At 31.3% G+C, this 25,175-nt stretch overlaps 5 protein-coding genes across 18 annotated transcripts; 3 read left to right on the top strand and 2 right to left on the bottom strand.

Moving 5' to 3' along the window:
- Positions 1 to 86: 86 nt before the first annotated feature.
- Positions 87 to 7,470, top strand: LOC124953768 (choline/ethanolamine kinase). Of its 6 annotated transcripts, none has more exons than XM_047505643.1 (7): positions 246 to 566; positions 672 to 798; positions 2,708 to 2,820; positions 3,075 to 3,554; positions 3,653 to 3,899; positions 5,593 to 5,757; positions 5,889 to 7,470. In XM_047505643.1, exons 2-7 carry the CDS (start codon positions 781 to 783, stop codon positions 6,000 to 6,002), a joined length of 1,137 nt encoding a protein of 378 aa, XP_047361599.1. In that variant the 5' UTR covers positions 246 to 566; positions 672 to 780; the 3' UTR covers positions 6,003 to 7,470. The 6 variants fall into 6 exon arrangements, 5 of the variants coding, with proteins under 5 accessions (XP_047361600.1, XP_047361599.1, XP_047361598.1 ...); XM_047505642.1 differs by having other exon boundaries at positions 668 to 798; XM_047505644.1 differs by lacking the exons at positions 246 to 566; positions 672 to 798 and adding an exon at positions 87 to 222.
- LOC124953755 (cilia- and flagella-associated protein 251-like) lies at positions 7,469 to 13,767 on the bottom strand. 5 transcript variants are annotated; one of them, XM_047505606.1, is made up of 4 exons: positions 13,660 to 13,767; positions 13,252 to 13,340; positions 13,088 to 13,153; positions 7,469 to 10,219 (listed from the first exon to the last, which is right to left on the bottom strand). In XM_047505606.1, exons 3-4 carry the CDS (start codon positions 13,128 to 13,130, stop codon positions 7,845 to 7,847), a joined length of 2,418 nt encoding a protein of 805 aa, XP_047361562.1. In that variant the 5' UTR covers positions 13,131 to 13,153; positions 13,252 to 13,340; positions 13,660 to 13,767; the 3' UTR covers positions 7,469 to 7,844. The 5 variants fall into 5 exon arrangements, with proteins under 5 accessions (XP_047361562.1, XP_047361559.1, XP_047361561.1 ...); XM_047505603.1 differs by having other exon boundaries at positions 13,666 to 13,741; XM_047505605.1 differs by lacking the exon at positions 13,660 to 13,767 and adding an exon at positions 13,522 to 13,567.
- LOC124953780 (protein suex-1-like) lies at positions 7,623 to 13,954 on the top strand. Its single transcript, XM_047505667.1, has 3 exons — positions 7,623 to 12,167; positions 12,277 to 12,491; positions 12,600 to 13,954. The coding sequence occupies exons 1-3, from the start codon at positions 12,156 to 12,158 to the stop codon at positions 12,709 to 12,711; spliced, it is 339 nt and encodes a 112-aa protein (XP_047361623.1). The 5' UTR covers positions 7,623 to 12,155; the 3' UTR covers positions 12,712 to 13,954.
- On the top strand, positions 13,799 to 17,254 carry LOC124953764 (protein odr-4 homolog). 2 transcript variants are annotated; one of them, XM_047505637.1, is made up of 8 exons: positions 13,799 to 14,100; positions 14,320 to 14,499; positions 14,572 to 14,771; positions 14,908 to 15,079; positions 15,183 to 15,329; positions 15,407 to 15,614; positions 15,699 to 15,881; positions 15,955 to 17,254. In XM_047505637.1, the coding sequence occupies exons 1-8, from the start codon at positions 14,008 to 14,010 to the stop codon at positions 16,101 to 16,103; spliced, it is 1,332 nt and encodes a 443-aa protein (XP_047361593.1). In that variant the 5' UTR covers positions 13,799 to 14,007; the 3' UTR covers positions 16,104 to 17,254. The 2 variants fall into 2 exon arrangements, with proteins under 2 accessions (XP_047361593.1, XP_047361592.1); XM_047505636.1 differs by having other exon boundaries at positions 13,801 to 14,100; positions 15,404 to 15,614.
- Positions 16,436 to 24,461, bottom strand: LOC124953761 (palmitoyltransferase app-like). Of its 4 annotated transcripts, XM_047505625.1 has the most exons (12): positions 22,536 to 24,445; positions 22,022 to 22,361; positions 21,689 to 21,849; positions 21,297 to 21,455; positions 20,992 to 21,129; positions 20,759 to 20,913; positions 20,571 to 20,688; positions 20,390 to 20,502; positions 20,210 to 20,312; positions 18,739 to 18,758; positions 18,209 to 18,244; positions 17,748 to 17,908 (listed from the first exon to the last, which is right to left on the bottom strand). In XM_047505625.1, the coding sequence occupies exons 2-12, from the start codon at positions 22,168 to 22,170 to the stop codon at positions 17,888 to 17,890; spliced, it is 1,173 nt and encodes a 390-aa protein (XP_047361581.1). In that variant the 5' UTR covers positions 22,171 to 22,361; positions 22,536 to 24,445; the 3' UTR covers positions 17,748 to 17,887. The 4 variants fall into 4 exon arrangements, with proteins under 4 accessions (XP_047361580.1, XP_047361581.1, XP_047361584.1 ...); XM_047505628.1 differs by lacking the exon at positions 18,209 to 18,244 and having other exon boundaries at positions 22,536 to 24,346; XM_047505624.1 differs by lacking the exons at positions 18,209 to 18,244; positions 18,739 to 18,758 and having other exon boundaries at positions 16,436 to 17,908; positions 22,536 to 24,345.
- Between the last annotated feature and the right edge of the window lie 714 nt (positions 24,462 to 25,175).

Raw genomic sequence — 25,175 nt, 5'->3', positions numbered from 1 at the left:
AATATATAACAAATGAGCGTGCACTGGCTTTTACAGCTCCACGTTTAGGATTATTTGCCCCCATCCTTCCCCCAGTCTACACTCCTACCATTGTCCTCGGGAACTTGGCTACAAACTAACTTGCAGCTCATTCTAATGCGCGAATCGCTAACCATTTCATTTTCGTTTCAACGTTTTCAAACGATTGACGTGTCGTGACAGCTATCTGTTTTTTCTACGCTAGTAAATATTCTTCTATATAGTTTAAAAAGTGTATAACTCACCCTTCCTCTCTCTCTCTCTCTCTCTCTCTCTCTCTCTCTCTTTCTCTCTTTCTATCTATTTTTCTTTCTTTTTTGTTCCCTATCTTAGAACGTTCTCTATTATTCCATTCGTACTGTCCTTTTTCTTATTATCCGACGTTAAAACATAACCAGTAACATCAATCCTTCCTTATCCGAATAAACAATCGTGGCCTAGAATAATCTAACGCCATATTTCCGTATATAAAGTAGCAAGAAAATTAGAAGAAAAGAAACGAAAAAAAGAAAAAAAAACAAGTTAGATCTAGTTAGATCGACACGCCGGTATCTATAAACTATTACTAATTGTTACAATTACTATTACTAATACATTACTGCTTGTATGTCTATCGCGTGATTTTTTTTTTTTTTTAATTTTTCGACAGCCAGTTTGAAAGGGAAAGAAAAACAAAGTGATATTTATCAATTACTCCATCCAATCGGTAAATATTTTTTATTGAAATATTATCATATACCGTACAACTTGGACAAAGCAACAATGGGCGTGGAAAATAAGGTGCGTATACATAAATGGAGAATACGGCATACTTTTGGAAATTTCTTTTTACACTTTTATCGTTCTTTTTTTTGTAAACATTAGAATGAATGAAAATGTTGTAGAAGTTATCACTTATTTCATTATTCCGAATATCATAAATGTGATTTTTATAATCTTTTGCGTGGTAAAAGATTGTAAGCAAAAAAACATTCCACCGTAACTACACTCGACATGCGTCAGATGTCTCACCAATAGCCTTCGAGATTCAAGATACATTGTTGTTTTCCTTGTTTACAACTTTACTGTATATTTTTTTTTCTTTTCTCTCTTATTCTCTTTCTGTTTTTTTTTTGTCTTCATCTTTTGTACGTGATGTTAAAGCTCTATAAGAAAATCAATGTCGAAGCCTATTTCTGAAAGATAATTTAAAGTGATCATATTGGATAATCAGCTTATCGCATCTCTTGATAAGAATCTCGAGAAAAACTCTAGCTCGAATGTAAGGAATATTTTCACAAAATTAAGGAAAATAATTCCAATTATTTCATCAAAAATTACTTCTCATTGATATTTTACGTTTCATTTATATTTTTATTATTAAAAATTTTAATAAAAGAAATTTACTTTTCTCTTATGCTGTGCGAAGTTTGCGTTTAGTTCGTCGCAATTCCAGCAGATGGTGTAAGAAGAGTTGCCGCCATTTTTTAAGCATTTCAAACTATCAATGGCGCAACAATTTTATTGCGGTAAACAGGATTGAATAATTAGCGAAAGGAGAACATGAATAACTTCTTTTTTGTTTCTTTTTTTTTTTGTTTTAGAAATGATAAAAAACAAGTGTTGATGTACTATTAACGTCATCGATAAGACTTTCTAGAGAAAACGTATCACGAAGTGAAGGGTATCTAACGTAGAAGGAATGATTAGATATAGCTACTTGAAATGGAACATCGATCGGTATGATGCGCATGTCTTGATTCATTTTTCGTAGACTACAGAAACGGGAGTACGAGAATGTTTCTGATGAGAATAATCTCGGAAAGATAATTGATACGGTATTCTTCAAAAAAAAAAAGAAAAGAAAAAAAAAGAAAAAAGAAAGAGAGAAAAAAGAGAAGAAAAGAAAAAAAATTAGTAATTTCTAAAGATATTCTTCTTTCTGACGTGTGTTGTTGCAGTTTAGTAAAAACAAAAAAAACAAAAAAGTAATAATAAAATAGGAATGTGTAAAAGAATTATACATATTTGTTCCCACTTGCAGAGTGTGTGTCTACGATTAACGAAACTTCAGTATCATATTTATGGATAAAAGTATTATAAATAATAGTGTTTCGTGCATCGCATCGTCGTCGTTGTCATCGTCGTCGTCTTCTTCTTCTTCTTCTTTTTCTACTTCTACTGTTCTACTATTTCTTCTTCATTGTGCTCGGAACCCATTGAATTAACGTCGATGAAACGATCAGGAATAACGTCGACGAGGAATCTGCGTAATTTGCAGGATACGAAGGCGTGTCTCTTCGTCTCTTCCTCTTCTACTTCTAAACTCTTCTACTTCTATTAAAAGCGCGGCATCATTTTAAAATTTCCAATTGATAGAACGCGCACAAATTGAATATATCTTTAACTACTGTTTTAAAGCAGCAGGTTCGATATGCCAAGAGTAATAATTAAGGTTATGGCACGCAACACGTTCTCTCCTATCTTTTCACTTAGATTAACTTGCAAAGCACTGTTTTGTTCCTTTCTTTCTTACATGTTTTTATCTTCTTATACATATATATGTATATATATATATATATGTATGTAGGTGAATGTATATGACGATTTATCGTTTGCACAAATCTCTTTGCAATGTTTTACGATGTACTAATGAAATGACTTAGTTTTTTTTTTTTATTTATTTATTTTTTTATTTGCTCTCGTACAGATGTCAGAGAAGAATTTCGAGATGAGGGAAACAGCTGCTCGTATCTGTCGAGATTATCTTCATGGTGTTTGGAAACGAGTTACAGCGGAGAATATCACCCTTAAACGTATCAGGTTGGTAGATCTTAGATCGTTCAACAAACATTTTCAGAATCGTAAAGTTATATATTATTATTCGAAATTATTAGACGATTTATTGTTTATATCAGGTTAAAATAATTTATTATAAATAATTATTGATTATTAAAATATATTTTTTTCGCTTCTCCTCCTCCTCACCCTCTCTCTCTCTCTCTCTCTCTCTCTCTCTCTCTCTCTCTCTCTCTCTCTCTCTCTCTCTCTCTCTCTCTCTCTTTCTCTTTTTACAGTGGAGGCCTCAGTAATTGGCTTTACAACGTTCAGCTGCCAGACGGTGCTGTCCCGATACGCGGCGAGCCGCGGCAAGTTTTATTACGACTGTACGGTCAAGTACATGGGGAAAGGGCGTTGGAAGGACTTATCACCGAATCGGTCATCTTCACGCTACTTTCAGAGAGGCGACTTGGCCCAAAATTACATGGTATATTTCCCGGTGGTCGTATAGAAGAGTATATACCGGCTAGACCATTATTAACTAAAGAATTGTCCGATCCAACATTGAGCTTGATGATAGCTGAAAAATTGGGACAGATACATACTATGCAAGTCCCAATTAGTAAAGAACCAACTTGGCTATGGGATACTATGACCAAGTGGCTTGCTACGGCGACAGATATTTTAGAAAATATTGATGAGATTGATTCGCGCCAACACGATAACGTCTACGTTTTGCGATCGATCGATCTCGAACATGAGATAAATTGGTTCAGGTATAAAAAGTTATAAATTCTTCTAACTATATAACGCGTGGGTCGTCTCATAATTGGGTCCTTCATTTTTGTTTTTCTTTCTTCTCTTCTTCCTTTAGAGATCTCGTTGCACAAGAAAAACATCCGGTCGTATTTTGTCATAACGATATGCAAGAGGGTAACATCCTTCTTCGGCAAAATTCGCGAAAGACCGAATTGGTTGTTATCGACTTTGAATATTGTTCCTACAACTACCGAGGTTTTGATATCGCTAATCATTTCATCGAATGGCAGTACGATTACACAGCGGCGAAATATCCATTCTTCCATGAACGAACAGGGGCTGGACCTACGAAAGAGCAGAAGGTAAGTTAGCGGCATACTGGGGAAGGGTCGCAAAATTAGATAAAAAAAAAAATTGGTAAGGCTTTCATCAGCTTTTTTCCCCGACTATACTACTTCTTCTTTTTTTTTTTTATCATCGTTAGGAGCACTTCCTCCTACGTCCTTGCATAACAAATGCACAACAATGTTTTGCATTCGATTATATTATATTATATTATCATCATGTTCTCGAACGAACATCATAACGTTTAAGATGTCGTAATGAAACTCGCACTTGTTCTAAAGTACGTCTCTTGTTTTTTCTTTCTGTATTTTTCTTTTATTGATTATTATTATTATTATCATTATTATTATTATTATCATTATTATTATTATTATTATTATTATTATTATTATTGTTGCCGTTGTTGTTGTTGTTGTTGTTACTGTTGTTATTATTATTTTCTCATTATCATTATATTAGGGCAGTAATGAAAAAATTAGCGAAGATTGTCCTTTTGCTTCCAATAATTATTGCGATCCCTTTCTTGATACTTGATAAACGAGATACGTACAACAACATCCGTGCGAGAACCACGCGTTACCCCTTTGTTGTGTTGTTCTATTTGCGAGAAGGGTGACACCTTGGCGTGTGTTGCGTGTGTATGTATTAGTTTCACAGGACTGCAATTCACGGGAGAGACAGGATCGATGCACGCTATCGGGATAAATTGGGCGGCATATGAATCTTGCCACTGCGACGTATCCTGACTCGTACTCTCCAAGTTATGGAACCAGAACCACCTGTGCCATCTACCCATGGCGACAGCACACCCTCCCACATCTGCTCGTCTACGAACCTAGAGTACTTTTACACGCACTCACGATAGTTGATCCATAATCTGCGTAGATTCTCGATGCAACTGTGTGTGTTCTTTTAATTTTTTTTTCTTTTTTTTTTTTTTTTTTTTTCTTTTTTGGATGACGATTACTCAAGAGTTGCTTAATTCATTCTTTTATTTTGGCTCAATGATTCTATGGTCGATCGTTTAGAAACAAAAGAAAAAAAAAACCAAAAGAAAATGTCATGAGATCAAGATACGCGTAAATGTTATTCGTGCGAATTAATAATTATTTATTTAATAATAAAATTGTAAAAGACGCACGAGAGTGTTTAGAAGCAAAGGCATAACTTTGTGTCTTTTAATCGCATAATTTATATCATTTTTAATTGACGAAAACAACAAGTTATATAAAAGTAAAACTAGGGGACACATTCTGTATTACTTCTAAGAATATTTTAATTAAGTTAAAGCGAAAAGAAAGTGCACTGTACACACACACACACACATATATATATATATAAAATATATATATATATACATATATATATATATATTAACATATTATATATATATAACAAAAACCAAAAGCTGCAAATTCATATCTTATTTTCCAATTAAACATACCTTTATAATTTTTTCAAAAGATATTTGTTCAATTTTAATTTATTATTAAAGAGAAATGTCATATAGAGGTATGTTTAACTTTCAAGGCAAACATATAAGATCAAATTTAGATTAATGTACATATCAATTTGTAACACAACTAGTTAGCATACATGTTGTTAAATTTGTTTGCTATCATTAGATAGATAAATAATTAATTAAAGATGAAAATTGATTTTGGAAATATGTATTTATACGTGATACTAATCATTATATTCTTCCGACAGCTCGATTTTATCAAGAGTTACTTGAGAACAGTCCAGAAGGAATCTCAGGCAGAAGAAGAACGTATAATGATGGAAATAAAAGTATTTTCGTTAGCCAGTCACCTGTTTTGGGGCCTTTGGAGTATCGTCAATGCCAAATTATCTGAAATACCATTTGGATATTGGGTAAATGCACAATATATCATTAAAAAAGAAAGAAAATGCACAATATATCATAATAAAAAAAAAATTAAATAGTTGCACTTTACAACTAGTAGTTTGAATATTTCATCTTATTATTCTATGTACATACATAGGATTATGCAGTATGTAGGCTACAAAATTATCAATGTTTGAAAGAAAAATTATTAATTCCTGGACCTCCTACATTGGATGGTGCTATTAGAAGAAAAGTAACGGATACTGATTGAAACAACGACGCATCACTATCATCAGCGAGTGAAACTCTTCACCCTTTTGAGGGAAGTTTAATTTTTATCAGCCTTAGACATCAGTATGCGCAATGGATGAACACAGAAAACGTAACAGTAAAAAATATGGCTGATGAAAGAGATTTAATCATTGACAAAATTATCAACATACAAAGACGAATCTTTCCATTTGATATGTTTTTCATGGAGAAATGGAAAGAATTCACGGTGAAAGGATGTGATATAGCATAAATAAATCGCTTCATAATCTTATGAGAAAAGATTTAACAGATCGGAAGTATAATGAGGAATAGAAAAATCGAAAGGAATGGATAATATCATAAACAAAAATATAAAAAAAAATTAAGAACATATGCGAAAAGCGAAGATGATGCACCGCCATCATAACGATCATTAAAATTTGATAAATGTGTGTCTTAACTGTTTAAAATGTGAAAGTGAACTTGCCTACAAATAATTGCACTGTACTTAACAAACTTAGATTATACAGGAATTCACATTTATTTTTTCATATATATATAAAAAAAAAATTTTGCACGCGCTTAGTATAGAATCTGATACGGTAGCTTATTTATGATCGCACGTAATGATATTAATCTGTAAATATTTCGACAAAATTTAACAGCAATAACTTCTGTTTTTAATAATTTGCACATTAATAATTGATATTTTACATTGGATTATACACACACACACACACACATACAGAGAGAAAGAGAGAGAGAGATAGAATGAGAAAGAGAGAGAAGGGAAGTAAATAGAATTGCCATCATAAATCATTTATAGCAAAAGACAAATTGGTAGAATTAAGTTGGGCAGATGATTTTACTATCAGTCACAAGTATCTATTTGATGATGCACAAACAAACGATTTTCGTTATATAATTAGGAATATTTTAATTATATTACATTAAATTAATACTGAAAGAAAATCATTATCATATTTATATCATTAACATAGTTCATATCGTGACGATGATGATGTCCATTTATAAATTTCTTGACTGCTCTCTACCAGTGTTGTATATTGCTTCATATTTTATTGCACGATGATAATATATCGCATTTTTATTGTACATATATATAGGGACAGTATAATAATAGCAAAGATTCTTTGACAAATATTTGAATCTTATATTGTAAATATATACACGTATATATATATATATATATAGATATATATATATATATATATTTTTAAATAAAGATGCTCTTTAAAAATGTTCATTTTATTATATTATCGAAATTATCGATTAAATATATTTGTTTTTTACCTTTTGTTAAATAAATAAACATATTTTTGCATATCGGCAAACTATATGTAACGCCGCTTTTAGTTTATATTTTTAATAATAAAGATAATTTTCAATAGATCAACTTTTGATGATACTATACATATGAATGTGAAGAACATTATTAATTGGTAGAATAAATATTCTTTATCGTATATTTGTATGTGTTTTTATTTTATTCGATCAATAAGCGTGTTTTTAAATTTTCTAAAATTTCGGTCATTTTATTCTCTAACATGCTGCGACGTTTTATCTCCTCATTTTTAGCCTGTAACAAAAGATTATTATTAATAGGAACAAACGACGAATTATATATAATTATATGTATATTATGTTTCGAGGGAAGGAACAATGTTAACAATAATATTACGTTTATAATAACAATTTAGATTTATTTAAACAATCTATACAACATAACATGTCGTGAGTGATCAAAGAACATAAAATTATTATATTAATTATATTGTAATACATTTCTTCTTTCTTCTAAATTATTATAAATCTGATTGATGATTTAGAATTTCTTTTTTTACGATATAAATCTTTTATTAAGATAAAATGTGGGCTGCTGATGGGTCCTATAGTGCATTGGTACAAATGGTGCAAGGTATCTTAAAGTATTCGGATTTTGTTCATAGATCATTGTACGAGTAGGAATAACAGGTGAATGATATATATTTTCTCTTGATTTTTCTTTCATAATCACAGGAACGAGCACGTTTGTTTGTTCGGTACTATCAAAAACAAAGTCAAATGGTGCAGGCCAAATTTGAAGTTCTTTCCTCTCCCCTTCGTGCAATTTTTTCTCAGTTAATCTTTCTGGAAGACCTATTTTAGGAGTTAGGTCCTCGGCATTCAATTCCTTTTTTTGTGATTTTTTCTCATCGGTTGTACTCCTTGCGTCGATGTTACTAGAATGATCTTCTTCTTTCGTGACTTTTTCGGAATGGAAACGACGCGTTTTAGCTTCTTCAAGTTCGTCTGGTCCGTAAACATATCGAATTGGTAAAATGTATGGCGAGTTTTTAACGAAAGCAAATTCGTTAAATGATTTATTTTTTATCGGAATGACATTATTACGAATGTTACTTACCTTCTTAATTTTCAATTCGTTAGAATTAGTCTTATCTACGAATGGAGTTGATTCGCTATTTTGAATTGGATCATTTTTATTCGAAGTTGAATCATTCTCGTATTTCGGATTTTCCGATTCATTTTTAATATCTTTTTCCGATTGATCATTATTTTCTAAATTATACTCTTCGTATTTATTTTCTAATGGTATAATAGCATATTCCTCTCTGAGCTTTTTATATAGATCTTCGTTAATTTGCTTATCATTTTTAGATTCGGGCCTTTCCTCGTACTTCTCTTCAGATTCCTCGATAAAATCAGAAATGTTTGGAGAATCCTGAGGTATAGTTTGTTGATTCTTAACATCGCCGTAATAATTAGCGATCCTCTCGTCGACCAAAGCACGATTGTCTACGATTTCACCGTAACTATCACGAAGCTGTTGGGGTGGTCTCTCTTTTTCATAATAATCACTTATCGGTAATGGTTTATCGTAATTGACATTGGTATAATTATTATCGTAGACTTTTGTGCCCGGTTCTTTTAAATTTTCTTTTCGTTCGTCATTTTTATAAGAATCATCTTCGTCGTAATCGTCATAATCTTCGATATTTTTTTGCTTTTCATTCGTAGGACCTTCCCTTGGATAGCCTGGATATTGTTCTTCGTATGGTTCGCGTGAATTTTCAGACTCTTCGTCTTCATTATTTCCATGCGTTCCATCTTCTTTAATATTCAAAGGATACTCTCGTTCACGATCATCACCATCATCATTTTCACGATCCCTCGATCCTTCCTTTTGTCCAGAATGATCCTCTTTCTGATAATCATGATATCGTTCTCTCTCTCTTCCTATTACTCTCTGTTTAGAATCATTCTCATTGCGATAAATATGATTCCGTTCTTTCTCTCGTTCCTTTAATTTCTCAGCACATTCTTGCTGTTTACGTTCCAACTGAGTTATTCTTTCCTCGTGCAACATTTTCCAATAAGGTTCGCCGATATAAATGTTATGTTGAAATTTATTTTCCGGTATAGCTACATCCTTCTCACTTTGTATCTTTCTATTTTCCACGTTATAATTTTCTATATTCTCATTCTTTCTATAAACAATTTCTTGTTCCTTCCTACGCGGTATGTTCGTATTTTTAATAGAAAAATTAATCTTCGTTGTTGGTGATATCGGAGGTGGAAGATTAGGTGCGATCGGTAAAGGGATTTTGACCAAGTATGGAGTTAACAAAGGTGGCCTATATTTCAATGATTCTCTTACATCAAACGATGACATTGTACTGAAAGATGAAGGGGTTGTCGATGAAAGTATAGGAATCGATGATGATGTTGATGACGATGATGCAGGAGGATTTGTTGTTTGACTACCGTGAAATATTCTTTCGTATTGTTGCAAATGTCCAACCACGTCGGATCTATTACCAAAATTGACAACACCGGTAAATCTGATAGTTTCTTTTTGTCTGGGTTGTGCCGTTGTTGTCGAAATTGGCATTGCTGCTTGAGTGGAAGAACGTAAGACAACTTGATTAGGCAAATTTAAAGGTAGCATTATCGGCGGCATAAAAGAACTTTGATTGTTCCCAGATGCACCGGGATTATTGTCAGATTTAACTGGATTTGGAAGTGTGGCCAATTGTATTGGAGTTGGAGTGTATCCAAAGATCTGAGCTAAGCCTGACAAAATTAAACCCAATGCACGTTTGTCCCGATATTTTTCCACTTTAGTCAGATTTTCCTTGTTATTTTCAATGCTTCTCGTAGGAGAGATTTTTTCTACTTCGGCCGAATAGCTCCTGCATTCGACGCCATTTATATCTATGAAATAGAATAAGTAGAGTATACACAGTGTTCCGTTGAGTTTCATCGTCGAAGAGACACTTTTCTTTTACTTTTTTTCAAAATAATGTTTAACTTCACACATTGAACGACATGGCAGTACACTTTAACGTTTATAATATATATCTTTCTGGGATAATTTCACTCACTTCGAATGATGTTTCACGAACGATATAAAAAAGAAACAAATAATGCACGGATTTTTCATAAAGAATTATCAAACATTTAAATGTTCGAACGACAACAAGCCAACGAAGAGACTTAATTTGACAACAATTCTTTTCGAATATTAGAAATGTAATGTTCACGAGTCGACGTCAGTCTTAGAACTGAGGAATGGTATATGATTAGAGAGAACAAAATTTTGCATAATATCGGAAAGAAATGTCGAGAGAGTTTCTCTTCAATTACACGCATCCACTTGTTGATTTGCAACAACTGAAGCGGCACGATGTACTTACTACGTCCAAAGGGAAACTTTTAAGACTGACGAACTAGCTATATCGACTTTTCTTGAATAGCATAAAATGTTATATATCACGGTTGGCTTAACAAAAGAACTTTTTCTTAATTTCGTAGTCCCACTCATAAAATCTATCTGTGCGAAACTTATATTCTATAATAATTTTTTGGTTGTTAAGAAAGAACGTTCTCGAGAAGGAAACTTTCCCCTCCTCGTGCTCTCTCTTTCTCTAAACTCTAAGTTCAATTTTAATCTATATATTTATTTATAAATTCAATAATGTTTTCTATTGATCATAGATTCAAACGACGAATAGGAAAAATAGGAAAAGATATTTAATTTCACTTGGTTTTTCATCGTAATCGAGCGAAAGTCGATTTATTTATTATCATTTATTGGAAATTATAGAAAAACGTGAGAGAAAAACTCCGAAGAAAGTAATTAAATTTTTTTTCTAGATTGAATCGAAAGGAACGACCCCGATGACGACGATTGTGGATGGATATTTCTGTTCTTACATTCTGGAATTACATCATTTTGCTTCGGTAATAATGGAAGGAAAAAAGAAAGGAAAAAAAAAAAAAAGGAAGAGACATTCACGATGTTTTGCGAAAGTTTGACATAAATGACGTTCAACGATTCGAAACGTACGAATTGCCATGCCCTGGTCTTTTTCTCGATTATGAATGTCTGCTTGAAGAACGAATTACGTTCAATCGGATACCTTCCGAATCGACTTTCGTAAGCACTGCAGCTATTTAACTTATTCTCCTAGCTGGAGAAAGTTTGCGCCACTGGCTGTGTGCCCGCCTGTGTGGATATCAGTTTCCTAATCCGGTGCTACAAAACCTCCCGGAATCAAAGAAGGAAAGAGAAGAAAAAAAAACTAGCTCTCTATATTCTGATAAAACAGAAACTCCGATAGAACTTGTAAGAAAAAAAAAAAAAAAAAAAAAAAATAATAATAAAAACAAATAAATAAATAAATTTATTCGAGGATTACTATCAAAGTTTATTCGTTTTACGTTCGATCGAATCAAATTTAATTTGATTCGATTTAATATTATTTTTAATAAACAAATGCGAATATTTTGCTTCTGTCAGGTTATATTTATAATATTATTATTATTCTATCGACAAATATGGATTTTTATGTTTGAAACAACATACCGATATATATACGTAGACGAATTGAATTCCGCGTTCAAGTCTCTACCTTTAAATCAAATCTTTAAATGATCAGTCTTTGATACAGGTGATTACGTGGTTCAATACTATTCTCTAGATAGGACCAGTTTCACGATCTTGTTAGCCACATTAGATGAATGTAAATACACACAGATCTTAGAATTTACCGTATCCTGATGGAACGAGTTACATGACAACAACTTGGTATAAAAGAAGTGTCAACTTTCCGTATTCACGTTAGTTGAACGGTACACGTATCTTAATATGAAGCTATTGGTAAGAAGTCTTTTGTGAATAGAAGGATTAAAGAAAACAATTAAATTGCGAGATGTGTGTCAGGTAAATAGATAATGTTGTATCTTAATATGTTTTTGATTTTATTTAGTTGCTTCTTGGATTGATCATTCTGGTCTTTGGCCAGGAAACAATTGTCTCTACGAGATCTAACGACAATAAGGAGATAGAACAGCAAGCAACAACGATACTCCAAGTACAACCAAACAGTCAAGAAGGCGAAGCCAACAGAAAATTAACAAAGAGAAGCTTTGGTTGGGGTCCTTGGGGATACGGAGGTGGTTATGGTGGTTATGGTTGGCCTTGGTGAGAATCTCTTTCTCGATTAGAATAACAAATCTATAAATTCCTTTCTTTTTTCTTTTTTTTTTTTTTTTTTTTTTTTTTTTTTTAATTTTTTTTTATATTTTTTAGGTATGGTGGATGGGGTGGTGGATGGTATGGTGGTTGGTATCCTGGCTGGCCTTGGTGGTACGGTGGTTATGGAGGTTGGTATGGTCATGGTGGATGGTACAAAAAATGGTAATCTATGAAACATGAGCAGATTATCATTAAAAAAATACATGCGCGTCATCATATTCTCTATAATGATGTCTAACTATCCAAGAGAAGTTTAATTCGTAATCGTGTTTACATCTTTAATGAAAGGAAAGTAATTAAAAGATCAAGTTGATTAAAAATAAGTGAAAATGACGATTCTCTAGTTAAATTTTAACATGTAAAGTTAACTAGTGAATAAGTTCAATATCATTGTTTACGCATCATCATGTTTATATATATACATATATATATACATACATATATATGTCAATTAATTCATTTATATGTCGCATGCTGACTAAATAAATAAAATATGGATTCATAGAAACAATCGATATAATTGAGAACTTTTTTATACATACCTTCAATCGTTTCCTCAAGTAAGTTATCAGTATTTCCTCGCATATCGTTAAGTTTTTATCAGTGTCCTATAAAAATATATATAAAATAATCTTTATATATTTACTTATTTATTTTTTAACTTAATTGCACTAAATTCTATTTTACAATTATATTAAATATTAACCTTTAACATATTCGTAAGCTCCTGAATTTTTTGTAGTTTAGCTTGTTGCTCTTCAAAAATTGACCGATCATTGCGCCCATGATTGACATCTGTTGAAAACATAGCAACAAAAGAATATTTTATTATATTTTTTACACCTTCAATAAACATACGCAGAATTTGTCTACGCAGTAGTTTACTGCATGCTTTGACAGACAGCAGTGGTTAGATATTACTACGTTGCTTAGAAACCAAAAGGCAAACAAACATTTATTTATATCGTATACTTAACATAAGGATAATATCAAAAACAAATATTATTAATAATCTTCTAAAAATATATATATTATTTATCAATCTAATTAAACATTAAAAATATACAATTTTAAATTATTAAACATAAATATGTAAGTAGGGGCTACTTCTTACACGTACGTAAATTTATTGCCTATTATCAGGGATGACCTACTCAAATTTATTTATACATTTCGTCGCTAGGTGGTGCTCAAAGACTACGATAATCAATTCTATAAAGTTCTATATCTTTAATATTACGATATAAATTCTCCTTTTAAAGATCAGATTTTTCATTCATTCGTCTAAATTAAATAAATTATTTATTTTATGTGTAACGATTTGATATGAAATTATTATTTGATATCATAAATCAAAGAAGAAATTTGCGTAGTCGTCAGTAAGAGAGTTAAAAGCGCGCCAGATTATTTATTTAATACGTGGTACAGAAAAAAAAAAAAAAAAAGAAAAAAACAAAAGAAAATGGGACGTACTGTAATATCCGAAGTATCTGTTCGTTCTCGTTTAACATCCTTCGGGACGTTAGGATATGAAGTGGGATTAATTTTAGGACAGGTGCGACAATTTGTTCTTGATAATTTTTTAACCCTTTCTCAATCATTCACTTTTCTTTGGATCTAACATATGTCATACTTACACAGGTATGAAAGAATATTTTTAAATATGACTATATCATTATTAATAATGATCGTTAAAAAGTTTACTTTCTTCCTTTGAATATTTAATTGTTATTATTGTTAATACAAAAAGATGTAGAAATAACATATATTTTAGAGTTTAGAAAAAGAAGATTATTTAGTACATTTAGCGAGAACACCACCACCGCGTACTAGAAATGTTGTGGAAGAAACATTGATAAGTTGTTCGGAAGATACGGATGAGAATAATTTAAAAAAATGTTTCAAATCCATTCGAGATATACCAGAAAGTTGGCTCGCAGATCATGCCAACGATGTGAGTATTAAGTTTCATTTTAGATATCAACTAAAATCCAAATATTTTGCATATGTTATTTTTCAAATAAAGGTTACAAGAATGTTACCTGGTGGAATGCGTATACTTGGTATATTTCTGGCTGGACCTGAGGATACTTTAGATAATAATGTTAATGTACATAAGTTTAGATCAATTCTTCTTACAATTCAAAGAAATTTTTTATCGAATAAGTATCTTCATGGAAACAATCAGCACAATTTTATATTAACTTACAACAGTATAACTCAAAGGTAAAGAATTTTTTTTAAGCTTTGTCTTACTCTCCATCTAATCTTACAACAAACATATATTTGTGTAAATTGGCTAATAGATAAATTGATTTAATCCAATTTTAATTCTATCTACATTTCAGTTTTTAATTCACAGATATGTCTGTAAACTGGTGGATGATATAAAAAATGGTATATTAAAACCAATAGATATTAAGTTTCGAGCTCAGAGTATTCCTTGGCTTGAACTTGAAACTGCTGTAAATTTAGACAGAATGTTTTGTATAGCTACAAACAAAGAACCTGAATCGCTTAAACAACAATTGCAGGTACAAACAATTTTAAATATAATGATATCTCTCGTATGTATATATATATATATAAGATGTGTATATATATATAAAGGAAAATATATTGTGTGTTGAATTATAGGAGATATTGGAAGATGTATCAAATATGATAGATTCTGCACTTGTTATGATAGCAGGAAAAATTAGATCGTCTGATGATGCAATTGAAACGATAATTGCAAATGAAGATAATAAAAATCAACTTGAAGTTGATTTGTACATTCCTTGTGTAAGTAATGCGATACAATTTACAGTTTGAAACTAATATGATTTTATAAAATTGTTTTTTGCGGTTATTTACAGAAGAAATCAACATCTACGGATGCAAAAGTAAAACCTAGTAGCGAATCAATATGGTTAATAGGTCAATTGGTTAGTAAAATATTTGTAACTGGCAAAACAAATATTGAAGAAGCTACTGCAGCAATAAAACAAGACATAGTAAGATCATTAGCCAGTAGATTAGAAATGCACGTGGATAGTTTGATTGAAGAGGAAGATGGTTCTCCTGAAGGTTCATTTGCTTTATTATGAAATTATAATTTATATATATATATATATTTTCATCCTTTTTATTAAAATCTATTTTTTGTTTTAGAAAATATAACATTGCATGAACCTCCAAGAAGAATATTGATACACTTGCATAAAAGTAGAGTAACATTATCAAGTTACCTGTTTCCTGGTGAAGAACCACAAGAAGCATTGGTATATTTGCAAGAACTATTAGATGTAGATGTTGAGGATTTGGATATCCAAAAAGAAATAGAATGTCATGCAGGTAACTTATTGCAATTATTATTATTATTTACTAAATATGAAGATAATAGTACTGATTATTTATATTGATACAGAAGCCATAGATACTTGTCAGTGTGGTCCCCCTACTATACCCGTAAACACTGAAAAAATAGAGAATCATCTAACTACCCTACATATTATTGGCTTAAGTATAACAGTTTTTATAATTGTGGCTGCAATTGTTTTCCATCATATGTATTAATTAAATACAAAGAAAGAGTGATTTTCTTTATATGCATATGTTGTATATATGTGTAAGTACATATTATATATATATATATATATATATATATATATATATATATATATATATATATAGACACACACACACAAGAATGTTATACACAGTTTATGTGAAAATCCTATATCGAATTCTATGTAAAAAATAGTCACCAAATCTTTCTCAAATTGCACTATATTATAATTTTTTAAAGATACATCTACATAGTATACTCATATATATATACATATATGTATATATATACAGAATGTCATATACATGTATTATATACAAAAACAGAATATATACGGTCATTGTAATTGCAATTTTTTTTATGTAATATACATTATATATAATATAATATTCCTCATATATCATTTAGTATTTAACTATCTATGTAAATAATATGTTCCATGACCATGCCAAATCAAATAACAAGATGCTGTTATTAATAAAGTTATTCATAAATAAGGCAGTGGTAATCATATTATTTCTATTTTTTTTAAATGCTTGATACCAACAGGGCATCATTTTAGTAAATTTTTTAAATGCTTAAATTTTATATTATTATGCTTATTCTTATTGTATTTACAAATTATTTTTACACTGTACACAGTAATTCTATTGGAAAGACATCATTTTGAAGTGTTATCATAAAAAAGTTCAATAGTAAACATTTGTGTGTCATACTTACACTTAATCTTATATATGCACTCCACAAAGTGTAACAATCAATACTATAAGTGCATATAAGAAGCGCAAATCAGAAAATTTGTATAAACATGTACTAATCTGTCATAAGAGCCAATATTTGTATAAAAAATAAAAAAGTTAGAGTAATTAAATGTAAGTAGTAAATAGTGCCGCTTCAATGAATTTAAAAAATACCAGTTTGCCACAGAAATCATCAAGAAATGTTTGTAAACATCTGTATCCGTTCAGTTTATATATATATATGTGTGTGTATGTTTCATTATGATTAACCTAATATAATATGTAAATATGAATAAGAAAAACTATTATCAGTTTAATGTTAATATTGTATCCAGGTCCCTGTGGCTATGAGATATAAAATTGAGCTTTTTTTTTTTTTTTTTTTTTTTAATATTTTCGAATCTACTATTTTGTATAAATCACAAAAATTGGTAATCTTTGATTGTAGAGAACAACACTTACTAATTCACTGCAATTACTACACATACTTATATATCATACAAATAGGCCTAAAGTTTGATATCATTTCTAAATATATATATATATATATATATATATATATATATATATATATATATATTTAAAAAAAATATATATATATATGTGATATCTATATATCTGTATGTGATGTGTGTATGTATAATAACTGGTAAATACTCCAATATAATGCTAAAAAAAAAAGAAAAATTTTTTTCTATTTATCAAATGAAAAAAATGTCTGTGTAATGTATGTGTAAATTAAGTTAATAATAAAAATAGATTGAATTATGATACTGCTCCCATTTTGATAAGGCCTACTTGGCTTCCTCTACCAACACTTGCATCTTCCAATGAATCTAAATCTAAAGCAGATTCGATCATAGTCGTGTCTTGCAATAATCTAAGCCTGGATGCAGACAATGGAGTAGTCACAGTTACTGATGGTATTGAAGTGGTATCCAATGTAGAAGAAACCGCAACATTTGGACGCGGAGGAAGTGGAGCAATTTCGTCAATATCAATTGGAGCAATATTGAGCGATGCTAATGGTACTTCGTTGGTAACTAGCTGACTTACACTATTCGTAGTACTACCTAGAAAAAGATGAGCAATAAAATTTAAATAATTTCTTCATATTTTATCCAAGAGGAAAATATGTATATATATTGTATAATAATATGGAAGGTATATCATGAAATAAATATCAAAATATATACAAGTTATTTTGTACCTTTGCAATGTACAACTTATGTAAGCATAATCATACATTAATTTATTATGTTTTAATTCACACGACTTTGTACAGTGTGTATGTGTTGATAGTGTGTGAATTTTATATTATTGTTTTATTTATAAAGAAAACAGAATGTGCTCATTCTCAGATATATAAATACCTTTATATAGTTAGATTCCTCCATCACCACTGTTTTCTTTTTCAAATATAAAAAATATTTCAAGTAGTTTTATATATATATATATATATATATATATATATATATATATATATATAATAATAATAATAATAATAATAATAAAAATAATAATAATAATATAACTTGGATTTTATACTTATATGATTTACTAATATATGATATCTATATCCCGTGCATAACGAAAACTTTGGATATATTTTATTTCTATGTAAAGAAACTAATAATAAAACTGAACACCGATATTATTTATATATACAAAGCTATATTTATCTATAATAAAAATTCATTAATCTCTTTTGTTAATCTTTTTACAAGATAGAAGCCAATGTGTATATTACTAATATCTGAATTATAACAATATTCTAAAATTAGTTTCGCGTGACAGAAAAAATAATAGATGTGGCACAGTGATTTAGTAAAGTCATTAATAATGCCAACCCATTCATTTATTAGAACATACACTTAGTTCAGATGTAAGAAAGTAAACTTACCAAATGGAATTCTCTGAGCCCTCGATAACAGGATGTAATTTGAACAAAGAAAAATGATTCATTGAATTGTTATCGAATAATTTAACAAAAGCATTAGTAACCAATAAAAATATTGTTAAATCCTACAGAAAAAATCTAAAAAATATAATTGGCAGAAAAGCACCTTTTCGGATAAAGACCTTCCTAATGATAAATAGAAATTCAGTAACAATACAAATGATATTTATACATACATATATATATATATATATATATATATATATATATATATATTCTCAAAAGTACAATATCAAAATGAATAAAATAATGTAAAAAAAAAGGAAAAAAAAATAAAAAAATAAAAAATAAAATAAAAAGAAAAAAAATACGAAAGTTTATCATTTTTTTGTAATATTAACATTCAAAAAAAGATTCTTATACGAATTAAATGCGTATATAAACGTTTGAAAGAATACTTAATATTTTACAAAAAAATTATTTATAAATGTATTATTTACTATATACACAGCTCTGTTTAATAATATATCATAAATTGCTTCTAACAACAAGATGATAATTTGATACATTGCACATTGTATTAATGCACTACAATTTTTTGTTTTTAAGAAAATACTACCAGTGCCATTTGGATACAACATTATATCCAATGTTATGATTACCTTATTATTATTGCCAGCTATGCTGCAATCATATTACATGTTACAAAGGCGAGGCTGAATGTTGTAAAGCTGTTTTGCAGCTTTATTAATATTTACTAATGCATAGTGAAAATGCATCGTCTATAATGAATGTTAAATATCATCATTATCACTCATAGAATTCATGATAAATCGTCGATTTAAAAGATCTTCTTCTGTACTATCGTTAGGACAAAATGAATTGTCAACATATGATAAATTATTACTTAATGGATTTGAACCAAAACGACTATCTATAAGCCCTATTGCTTGAATCGGTATACCAGTAGCACCTAATATGCGTGCTGGTAATATATTTTTCGGTATTGGATATTTTATACCATGATCAGTGCATCTTAAATTATTGTACTTCATAGTATGATGAGCCTGAGGGATTCGTAAAGGATCTTCGGAACGACACTGAGGAAATTTTTGTAAATCAGAGTAACCATTTTTTTCATCAATTTTATATTGCAATATATCCTCCGAATATCTTTGCGGATATTTTTGAAGATCAATTGCATATTTGTGATCTTGTATGCACTGATCATATATGAGATTATTATCTGAACATCTGTGATACTCTTCTCTACATCTATGAGGATATTTATGTATACCTTTTTGAAATTCTGGATTTATCCTATCATTTACATTATATTTCATATGTTTTGTAGAATCTTGAGGACAATGTTGCATAGGATATGGTGGAACATAAATATCACTGATATACTGATGAGAATATTTGGGAAGATCATCAGTACAGCGAGAAGGATGCCGTAAAAGAGACAACTCACCATTAATAGATTCTAATCTTGGAGAGTATCGACCAGTAACAAGATTGTTCATAGAATCCGTAAGTTCTGTGGGAACATTTGTCTGCATGCCTGTTCCATTGGACTATAAATTATACAATTCAGAGTTAAATACTTTATTTTCTTCAAATATTATATAAACATTTTAATAAACCATCTTACCTGTGGTTGCACAATCTTTACAGTTCCATATGACTTATTATTAGCTATCACATTTTCATCAGAAACTCGTTCCTGTTCTGCACGATACTCGGGTGTAACTATTCCTCTACGATCTGCGTGCAGATGAATATAAATGCATTTTATAGATTGATAACAAATCAAAAAATTTAATGAAAATTACCAATTAAACTTGGAGGTGAAGGACCGCATAAGACATAAAAACAATTTCCGCAAATATTTCCTCGACTATAAGGATTAAAACTCTCTTGGCCGATTTTACTTGTGAAAGAACCTTTGATCTGTAAATACGATAGAAATTAATATATCTATCTTTAGTTATTGACAATTTGAAACTTTTAGTATACTCACGTCTTCATTAGTTGTCTGATTACTCGTGGCTAAATATGTGTGAAAGCCAGCAAGACCCAAAATACTCCAAGCGGAAAAAAAACATATCACTCCTACAATGACACTACCAGGAGATAATCTGACAGCTTCTAAAAATGGTCTGTCATCTCTTGTAACTAAATTTAATAAAAACAAACAATTGTTGTAAAATATTTTAATATTATCTTTTTTTTTTTCAGCATAAAAATACTCACGCATTATTAAATGTGTAACAGCACAGGCAAATATAAAAACACATAGGAATGCTAAAGAAACTATAAAAGCATAAAAATATCTATAATTTCTTCTACCAACACAATTGCCAACCCACGGACAATGATGATCAAATCTTTCTGGAATAATTGAAAATAAAATATATATTGATATTAATGATTGTGTGTATATATATATATATATATATATATACATATATATATACATACACATTAACCAAATTATTGAAAAATTAAAGACAGGTATAAAAGAAACGCTAAATATATGCTAAAATTTTTGAACCTACCTACACAATTATCGCATAAGCTACAGTGCGAGGCTCTTGGTGGTCTAAATATCTTACAAGTAAAGCAATATTTTAACTTTACGGGCTGTCCTCGTACCAATACTTCTTTCGTTCTTGGAGGTGGTCTATATGTTTTAGAATTACCATTATTTGGTACTTCTGTATCAGCACATGCAAAAGACATAAATAGGTAAATACTTAACAAAATATTCACAAGCTGGATATTATCGTAAAAAAAAAAAAAAAAAAGAAAAAGAAAAGAAAAGAAATCTATAACTACATTGATATTTATGTTTAAAATGAACAAAGCTATGCAAATATTCGGAATAATCTGAATTATTCCAAAAAATAAAGATTTTATAAAATATATTCACATATGTTCATACTCGTACCAATCTGTTTTTCTATATAAGCAGCTTCATCAGGTGTTGCTCTTGGAATAACACCAGGATCACTAAAGCTTGTTCGAAACAAGGCAGACATTACAAATACGAATAATAATCCACCTATTACCGGGATTGCAGGTGTTATATGCACAGCCAAAAATGGACAACTGTAAAATATGAATAAAGATATTTAAGGAAAATCAAAAAAGAAAAGAATAAGAAAAGAATAATATAATTTTCAATGGACAACGTGCCAATCACGAATCATAGATATTTTTTAAAAGGAATCCAAATATTCATCGCAATGCAAAACACATAGAATAATCAAAAAGAACTTACTCAAAGGCAAAGAACAATCCACTTGTACCAGCTACCAAACACACTGTAACATAGAAAACACCTGTTTGTGGTGCCATCATCACCCTGCCATCGCAACAAAAACGATTTCGACCAGGAAATAATTCCCATTTTCTAGTCACGTGCGGCATATTGATCAACAATTAACTTTCACTCTAAATATTCTTGATATATACAAGCAAGTACAGTAGAGATCTTTGTAAGAAGTTTATCACACACATTGAGTCTTCATCATGTAAAATATCAATAAATGCACAACCATAGTTCATCTTGGTTCCTGATAATCTTAGGTACTTTTGTAATCAATATTTGTCAGACAAAACTGTAATGCGAATTAGAGTTGTTATATATATATATATATATATACATATATATACATGACGATTTAAAATAATGTTCAAAAGGTAGGAAACTGTCAAAAACACTCGCCAATGTTTATATTATTGCCGATGTTGACGTATAACACACAAACAATATAGAAGGCATTTAAACTTACAACATGCATTTGACAATCAATTCATCAGGTTCTCCATAGGTAAATCATGTTACGATAAAAAATTCGAGTCATTAGTCAACTTAACCTAATTAAATCGTTCACTAAATGCACGTATTTGAACGACGTAAGGACCCACGACATTCTCAAGGAAAATGAACACCAGACTCTATATTCTCGTACGTTTTGAGTTTTTTTTTTTTAACGGCCGTGTATTAGCTCTCAATGTGAAAATATCACAATTTTTCTTCGAAGGAGAATAGACACTTCGAAGAACACTTGTTATATCGATGAAATCATGGTCAAGCAACGTTCGTCGACGAAGAATAATGATCTATTCGTAAAGTGGGTCGACTCGCTACATGTTACGCGGAAAATCGTAGCTTATGTTAATTAAAGAATGGTCCATCCTTCGACAGTGTAAATTTTTCTACTCCAGTCATAATGACATTTTAATATTTGACCTAAGGATGCAAGACGAGTTGACAAACGTAGTTGTGTATTTATGAAGCAAACAGATCCTCGTCATAGTGTTTAATCAAAACTACAATAGCGCCTCCTGGTGGCTGATGAAACAGCGCCACGTGATCCCTGGGTCACGTGACCCGCTGACACAGGGACACGAGATCTCAATTCGAAATATCGTAAAATCGTCAAAAGGATCGAAGCTTGTTCGAAGATTGTTGAAAAATTCACGCAACGCTAAACATCTCTATTAACATCGATCGGATATAAAATACGAATATAAAGATATAAGAAGAAAACGATAGATCTTTATTACTGTGGAAGGTATAGATATATATTTTTTCAATTATTTTAAAGCGTCTACAATGGCAGATTTTTTTTTCCAAACGTATAAAGATTAACACAGAAAATATGATTTTTGTTCAATCAATCAATCTCTATCTTACGAATAACCCTAACGATTAGATACGTGAGATTATTTCGAAAAGAAATTAGACGTAGAAGTAAGGAAACATTAGAAGGATAGAATCGATCCTGTTAGAATCGAGATCGTAGAAGAAAGATGTCGGATTTCTTCTCGTTGAAAATTATTTTCGATGATCAAGCACAGAAAGGCCTCGTATAAAAGGAACGATTACTCGTAACGTTTAGTGATCGATCGTTGAACGTTAGTAGCGCGCGCGACTTATCGCCCTCCCATCCTTGCAAAATAGGTCGTCGACGCAATGCAGTATACACGTCGTATAGACGCGCATACCCCTTTTTCTCTCTCTCTCTCTCTCTCTCTCTCGCTTACTCACTCTTTCTTCCCTTTCCGCCCTCTCTCTCTCTCTCTCTCTCTCTCTCTTTATCCATGCACGCACGCTGAAATCTTGAAAATCGAAGGATCGCACCGTGAACGCCATCTTCGCGGCTGTCGAAGAAGAACGAAGCGGCCGGCGGCCGACGATCACCGTGGCAACTCCGAGAGAGAAAGAAATATAAAGAGGAGGGAAGAGAGGAAACGTCGATCCCACGCTTGGATCCGAACCCAGAACGCATCCACATTTTACGAGAAACTCGAAGAAGGAAGATCGAGGAATACGGTACGATAATATTTGTTTACCTTCCCTTTCGAAAAAAACAACGAAATCGTAATCATTTTCTTCTGATATCGCGTAAGATCGATATAGCGGTTCTAATTGATCGAGGCGGACGTTTCTTCTCGTGGCGAATCCTCGATCGAGGAACAAAAGCCGATCGAAAAACAAACGATCCGTTTTGCTGATCGTGCTCTTTGATCGAAAAAATCTTCAGAGATCTTCTTCTCATTCTTCCTCTCCCCCCCCCCCTCTCTCTCTCTCTTTCTCTCTCTCTCTCTTGAGTCTGAAGCGAAGAAAAAAATCAATCAGTATTTTTCACGGTTGTGTAGCTGTATTTTAAGAAAAAGGGATAGAAAAAGAAAATGGAATCGAAGAGAAGTAAGAAGGAATCGAATAAGAGAAAATTTAAGAGGAGAGAAGAAATGAAAAGAAAAGAAAGGGAAAGTAAAGGAAAGGAAAGGAAAGGAAGGGAAAGGAAAGGAAAGAAAAGAAAAGAGAAGAAGGAGAAGGGAAAGGGAAAGAAATAAAAAGGTAGCAGGTAGTAGTAGTAGAGAAAGAAGGGCCATCGTGAAAAGGTCGGAATGCGAACGAAACGGTTCGGAAGAGATCATTGCCGGGATCAACAGGCGTAGCGGGAAAAATCGCGATCGTCGTCTTCGTCGCCACGTTTTCGCGGAGGGTGGACAGAGAGAGAGAGAGAGAGAGAGAGAGAGAGAGAGAGAGAGAGAGCGAGAGGAGAGGAGAGAAAGGAGAAGGAGAGGGAGAGATACTCGAGGTAGGGAAGAAAGGGATGAACGATCGAGGGTAGCTGCGTAGTTAAGGGATACCGGGCTATGGCGATGGGTGAAGAAGGGAGAGCTTAGCGAGGCGAGGAAAAGCTCACGAGGAGAAAATTCCTCATCGAATATCGTCGTCGTTGTCGTCGTCATCGTCGTCGTCGTCGTTATCAAAGGAGAAGAAGGAGAAGGAGTAGGAGGAGAAAGAGGAAGAAGGAAGAGATTCGCGCGCTTTCACGTATTTTCAAACGCTTTTCCGTTTGGCGGGTGGTGTGTGTTAATACGATACTGGTGGTTGTTGTGTGGTGGTGGTGGTAGTG

The sequence above is a fragment of the Vespa velutina genome, chromosome 13, assembly GCF_912470025.1.
Source record: "Vespa velutina chromosome 13, iVesVel2.1, whole genome shotgun sequence".
NCBI lineage: Eukaryota > Metazoa > Arthropoda > Insecta > Hymenoptera > Vespidae > Vespa > Vespa velutina.
The sequence above is the reverse complement of the archived record's forward strand: the minus strand, read 5'-3'. Positions and strand labels throughout refer to the sequence as shown.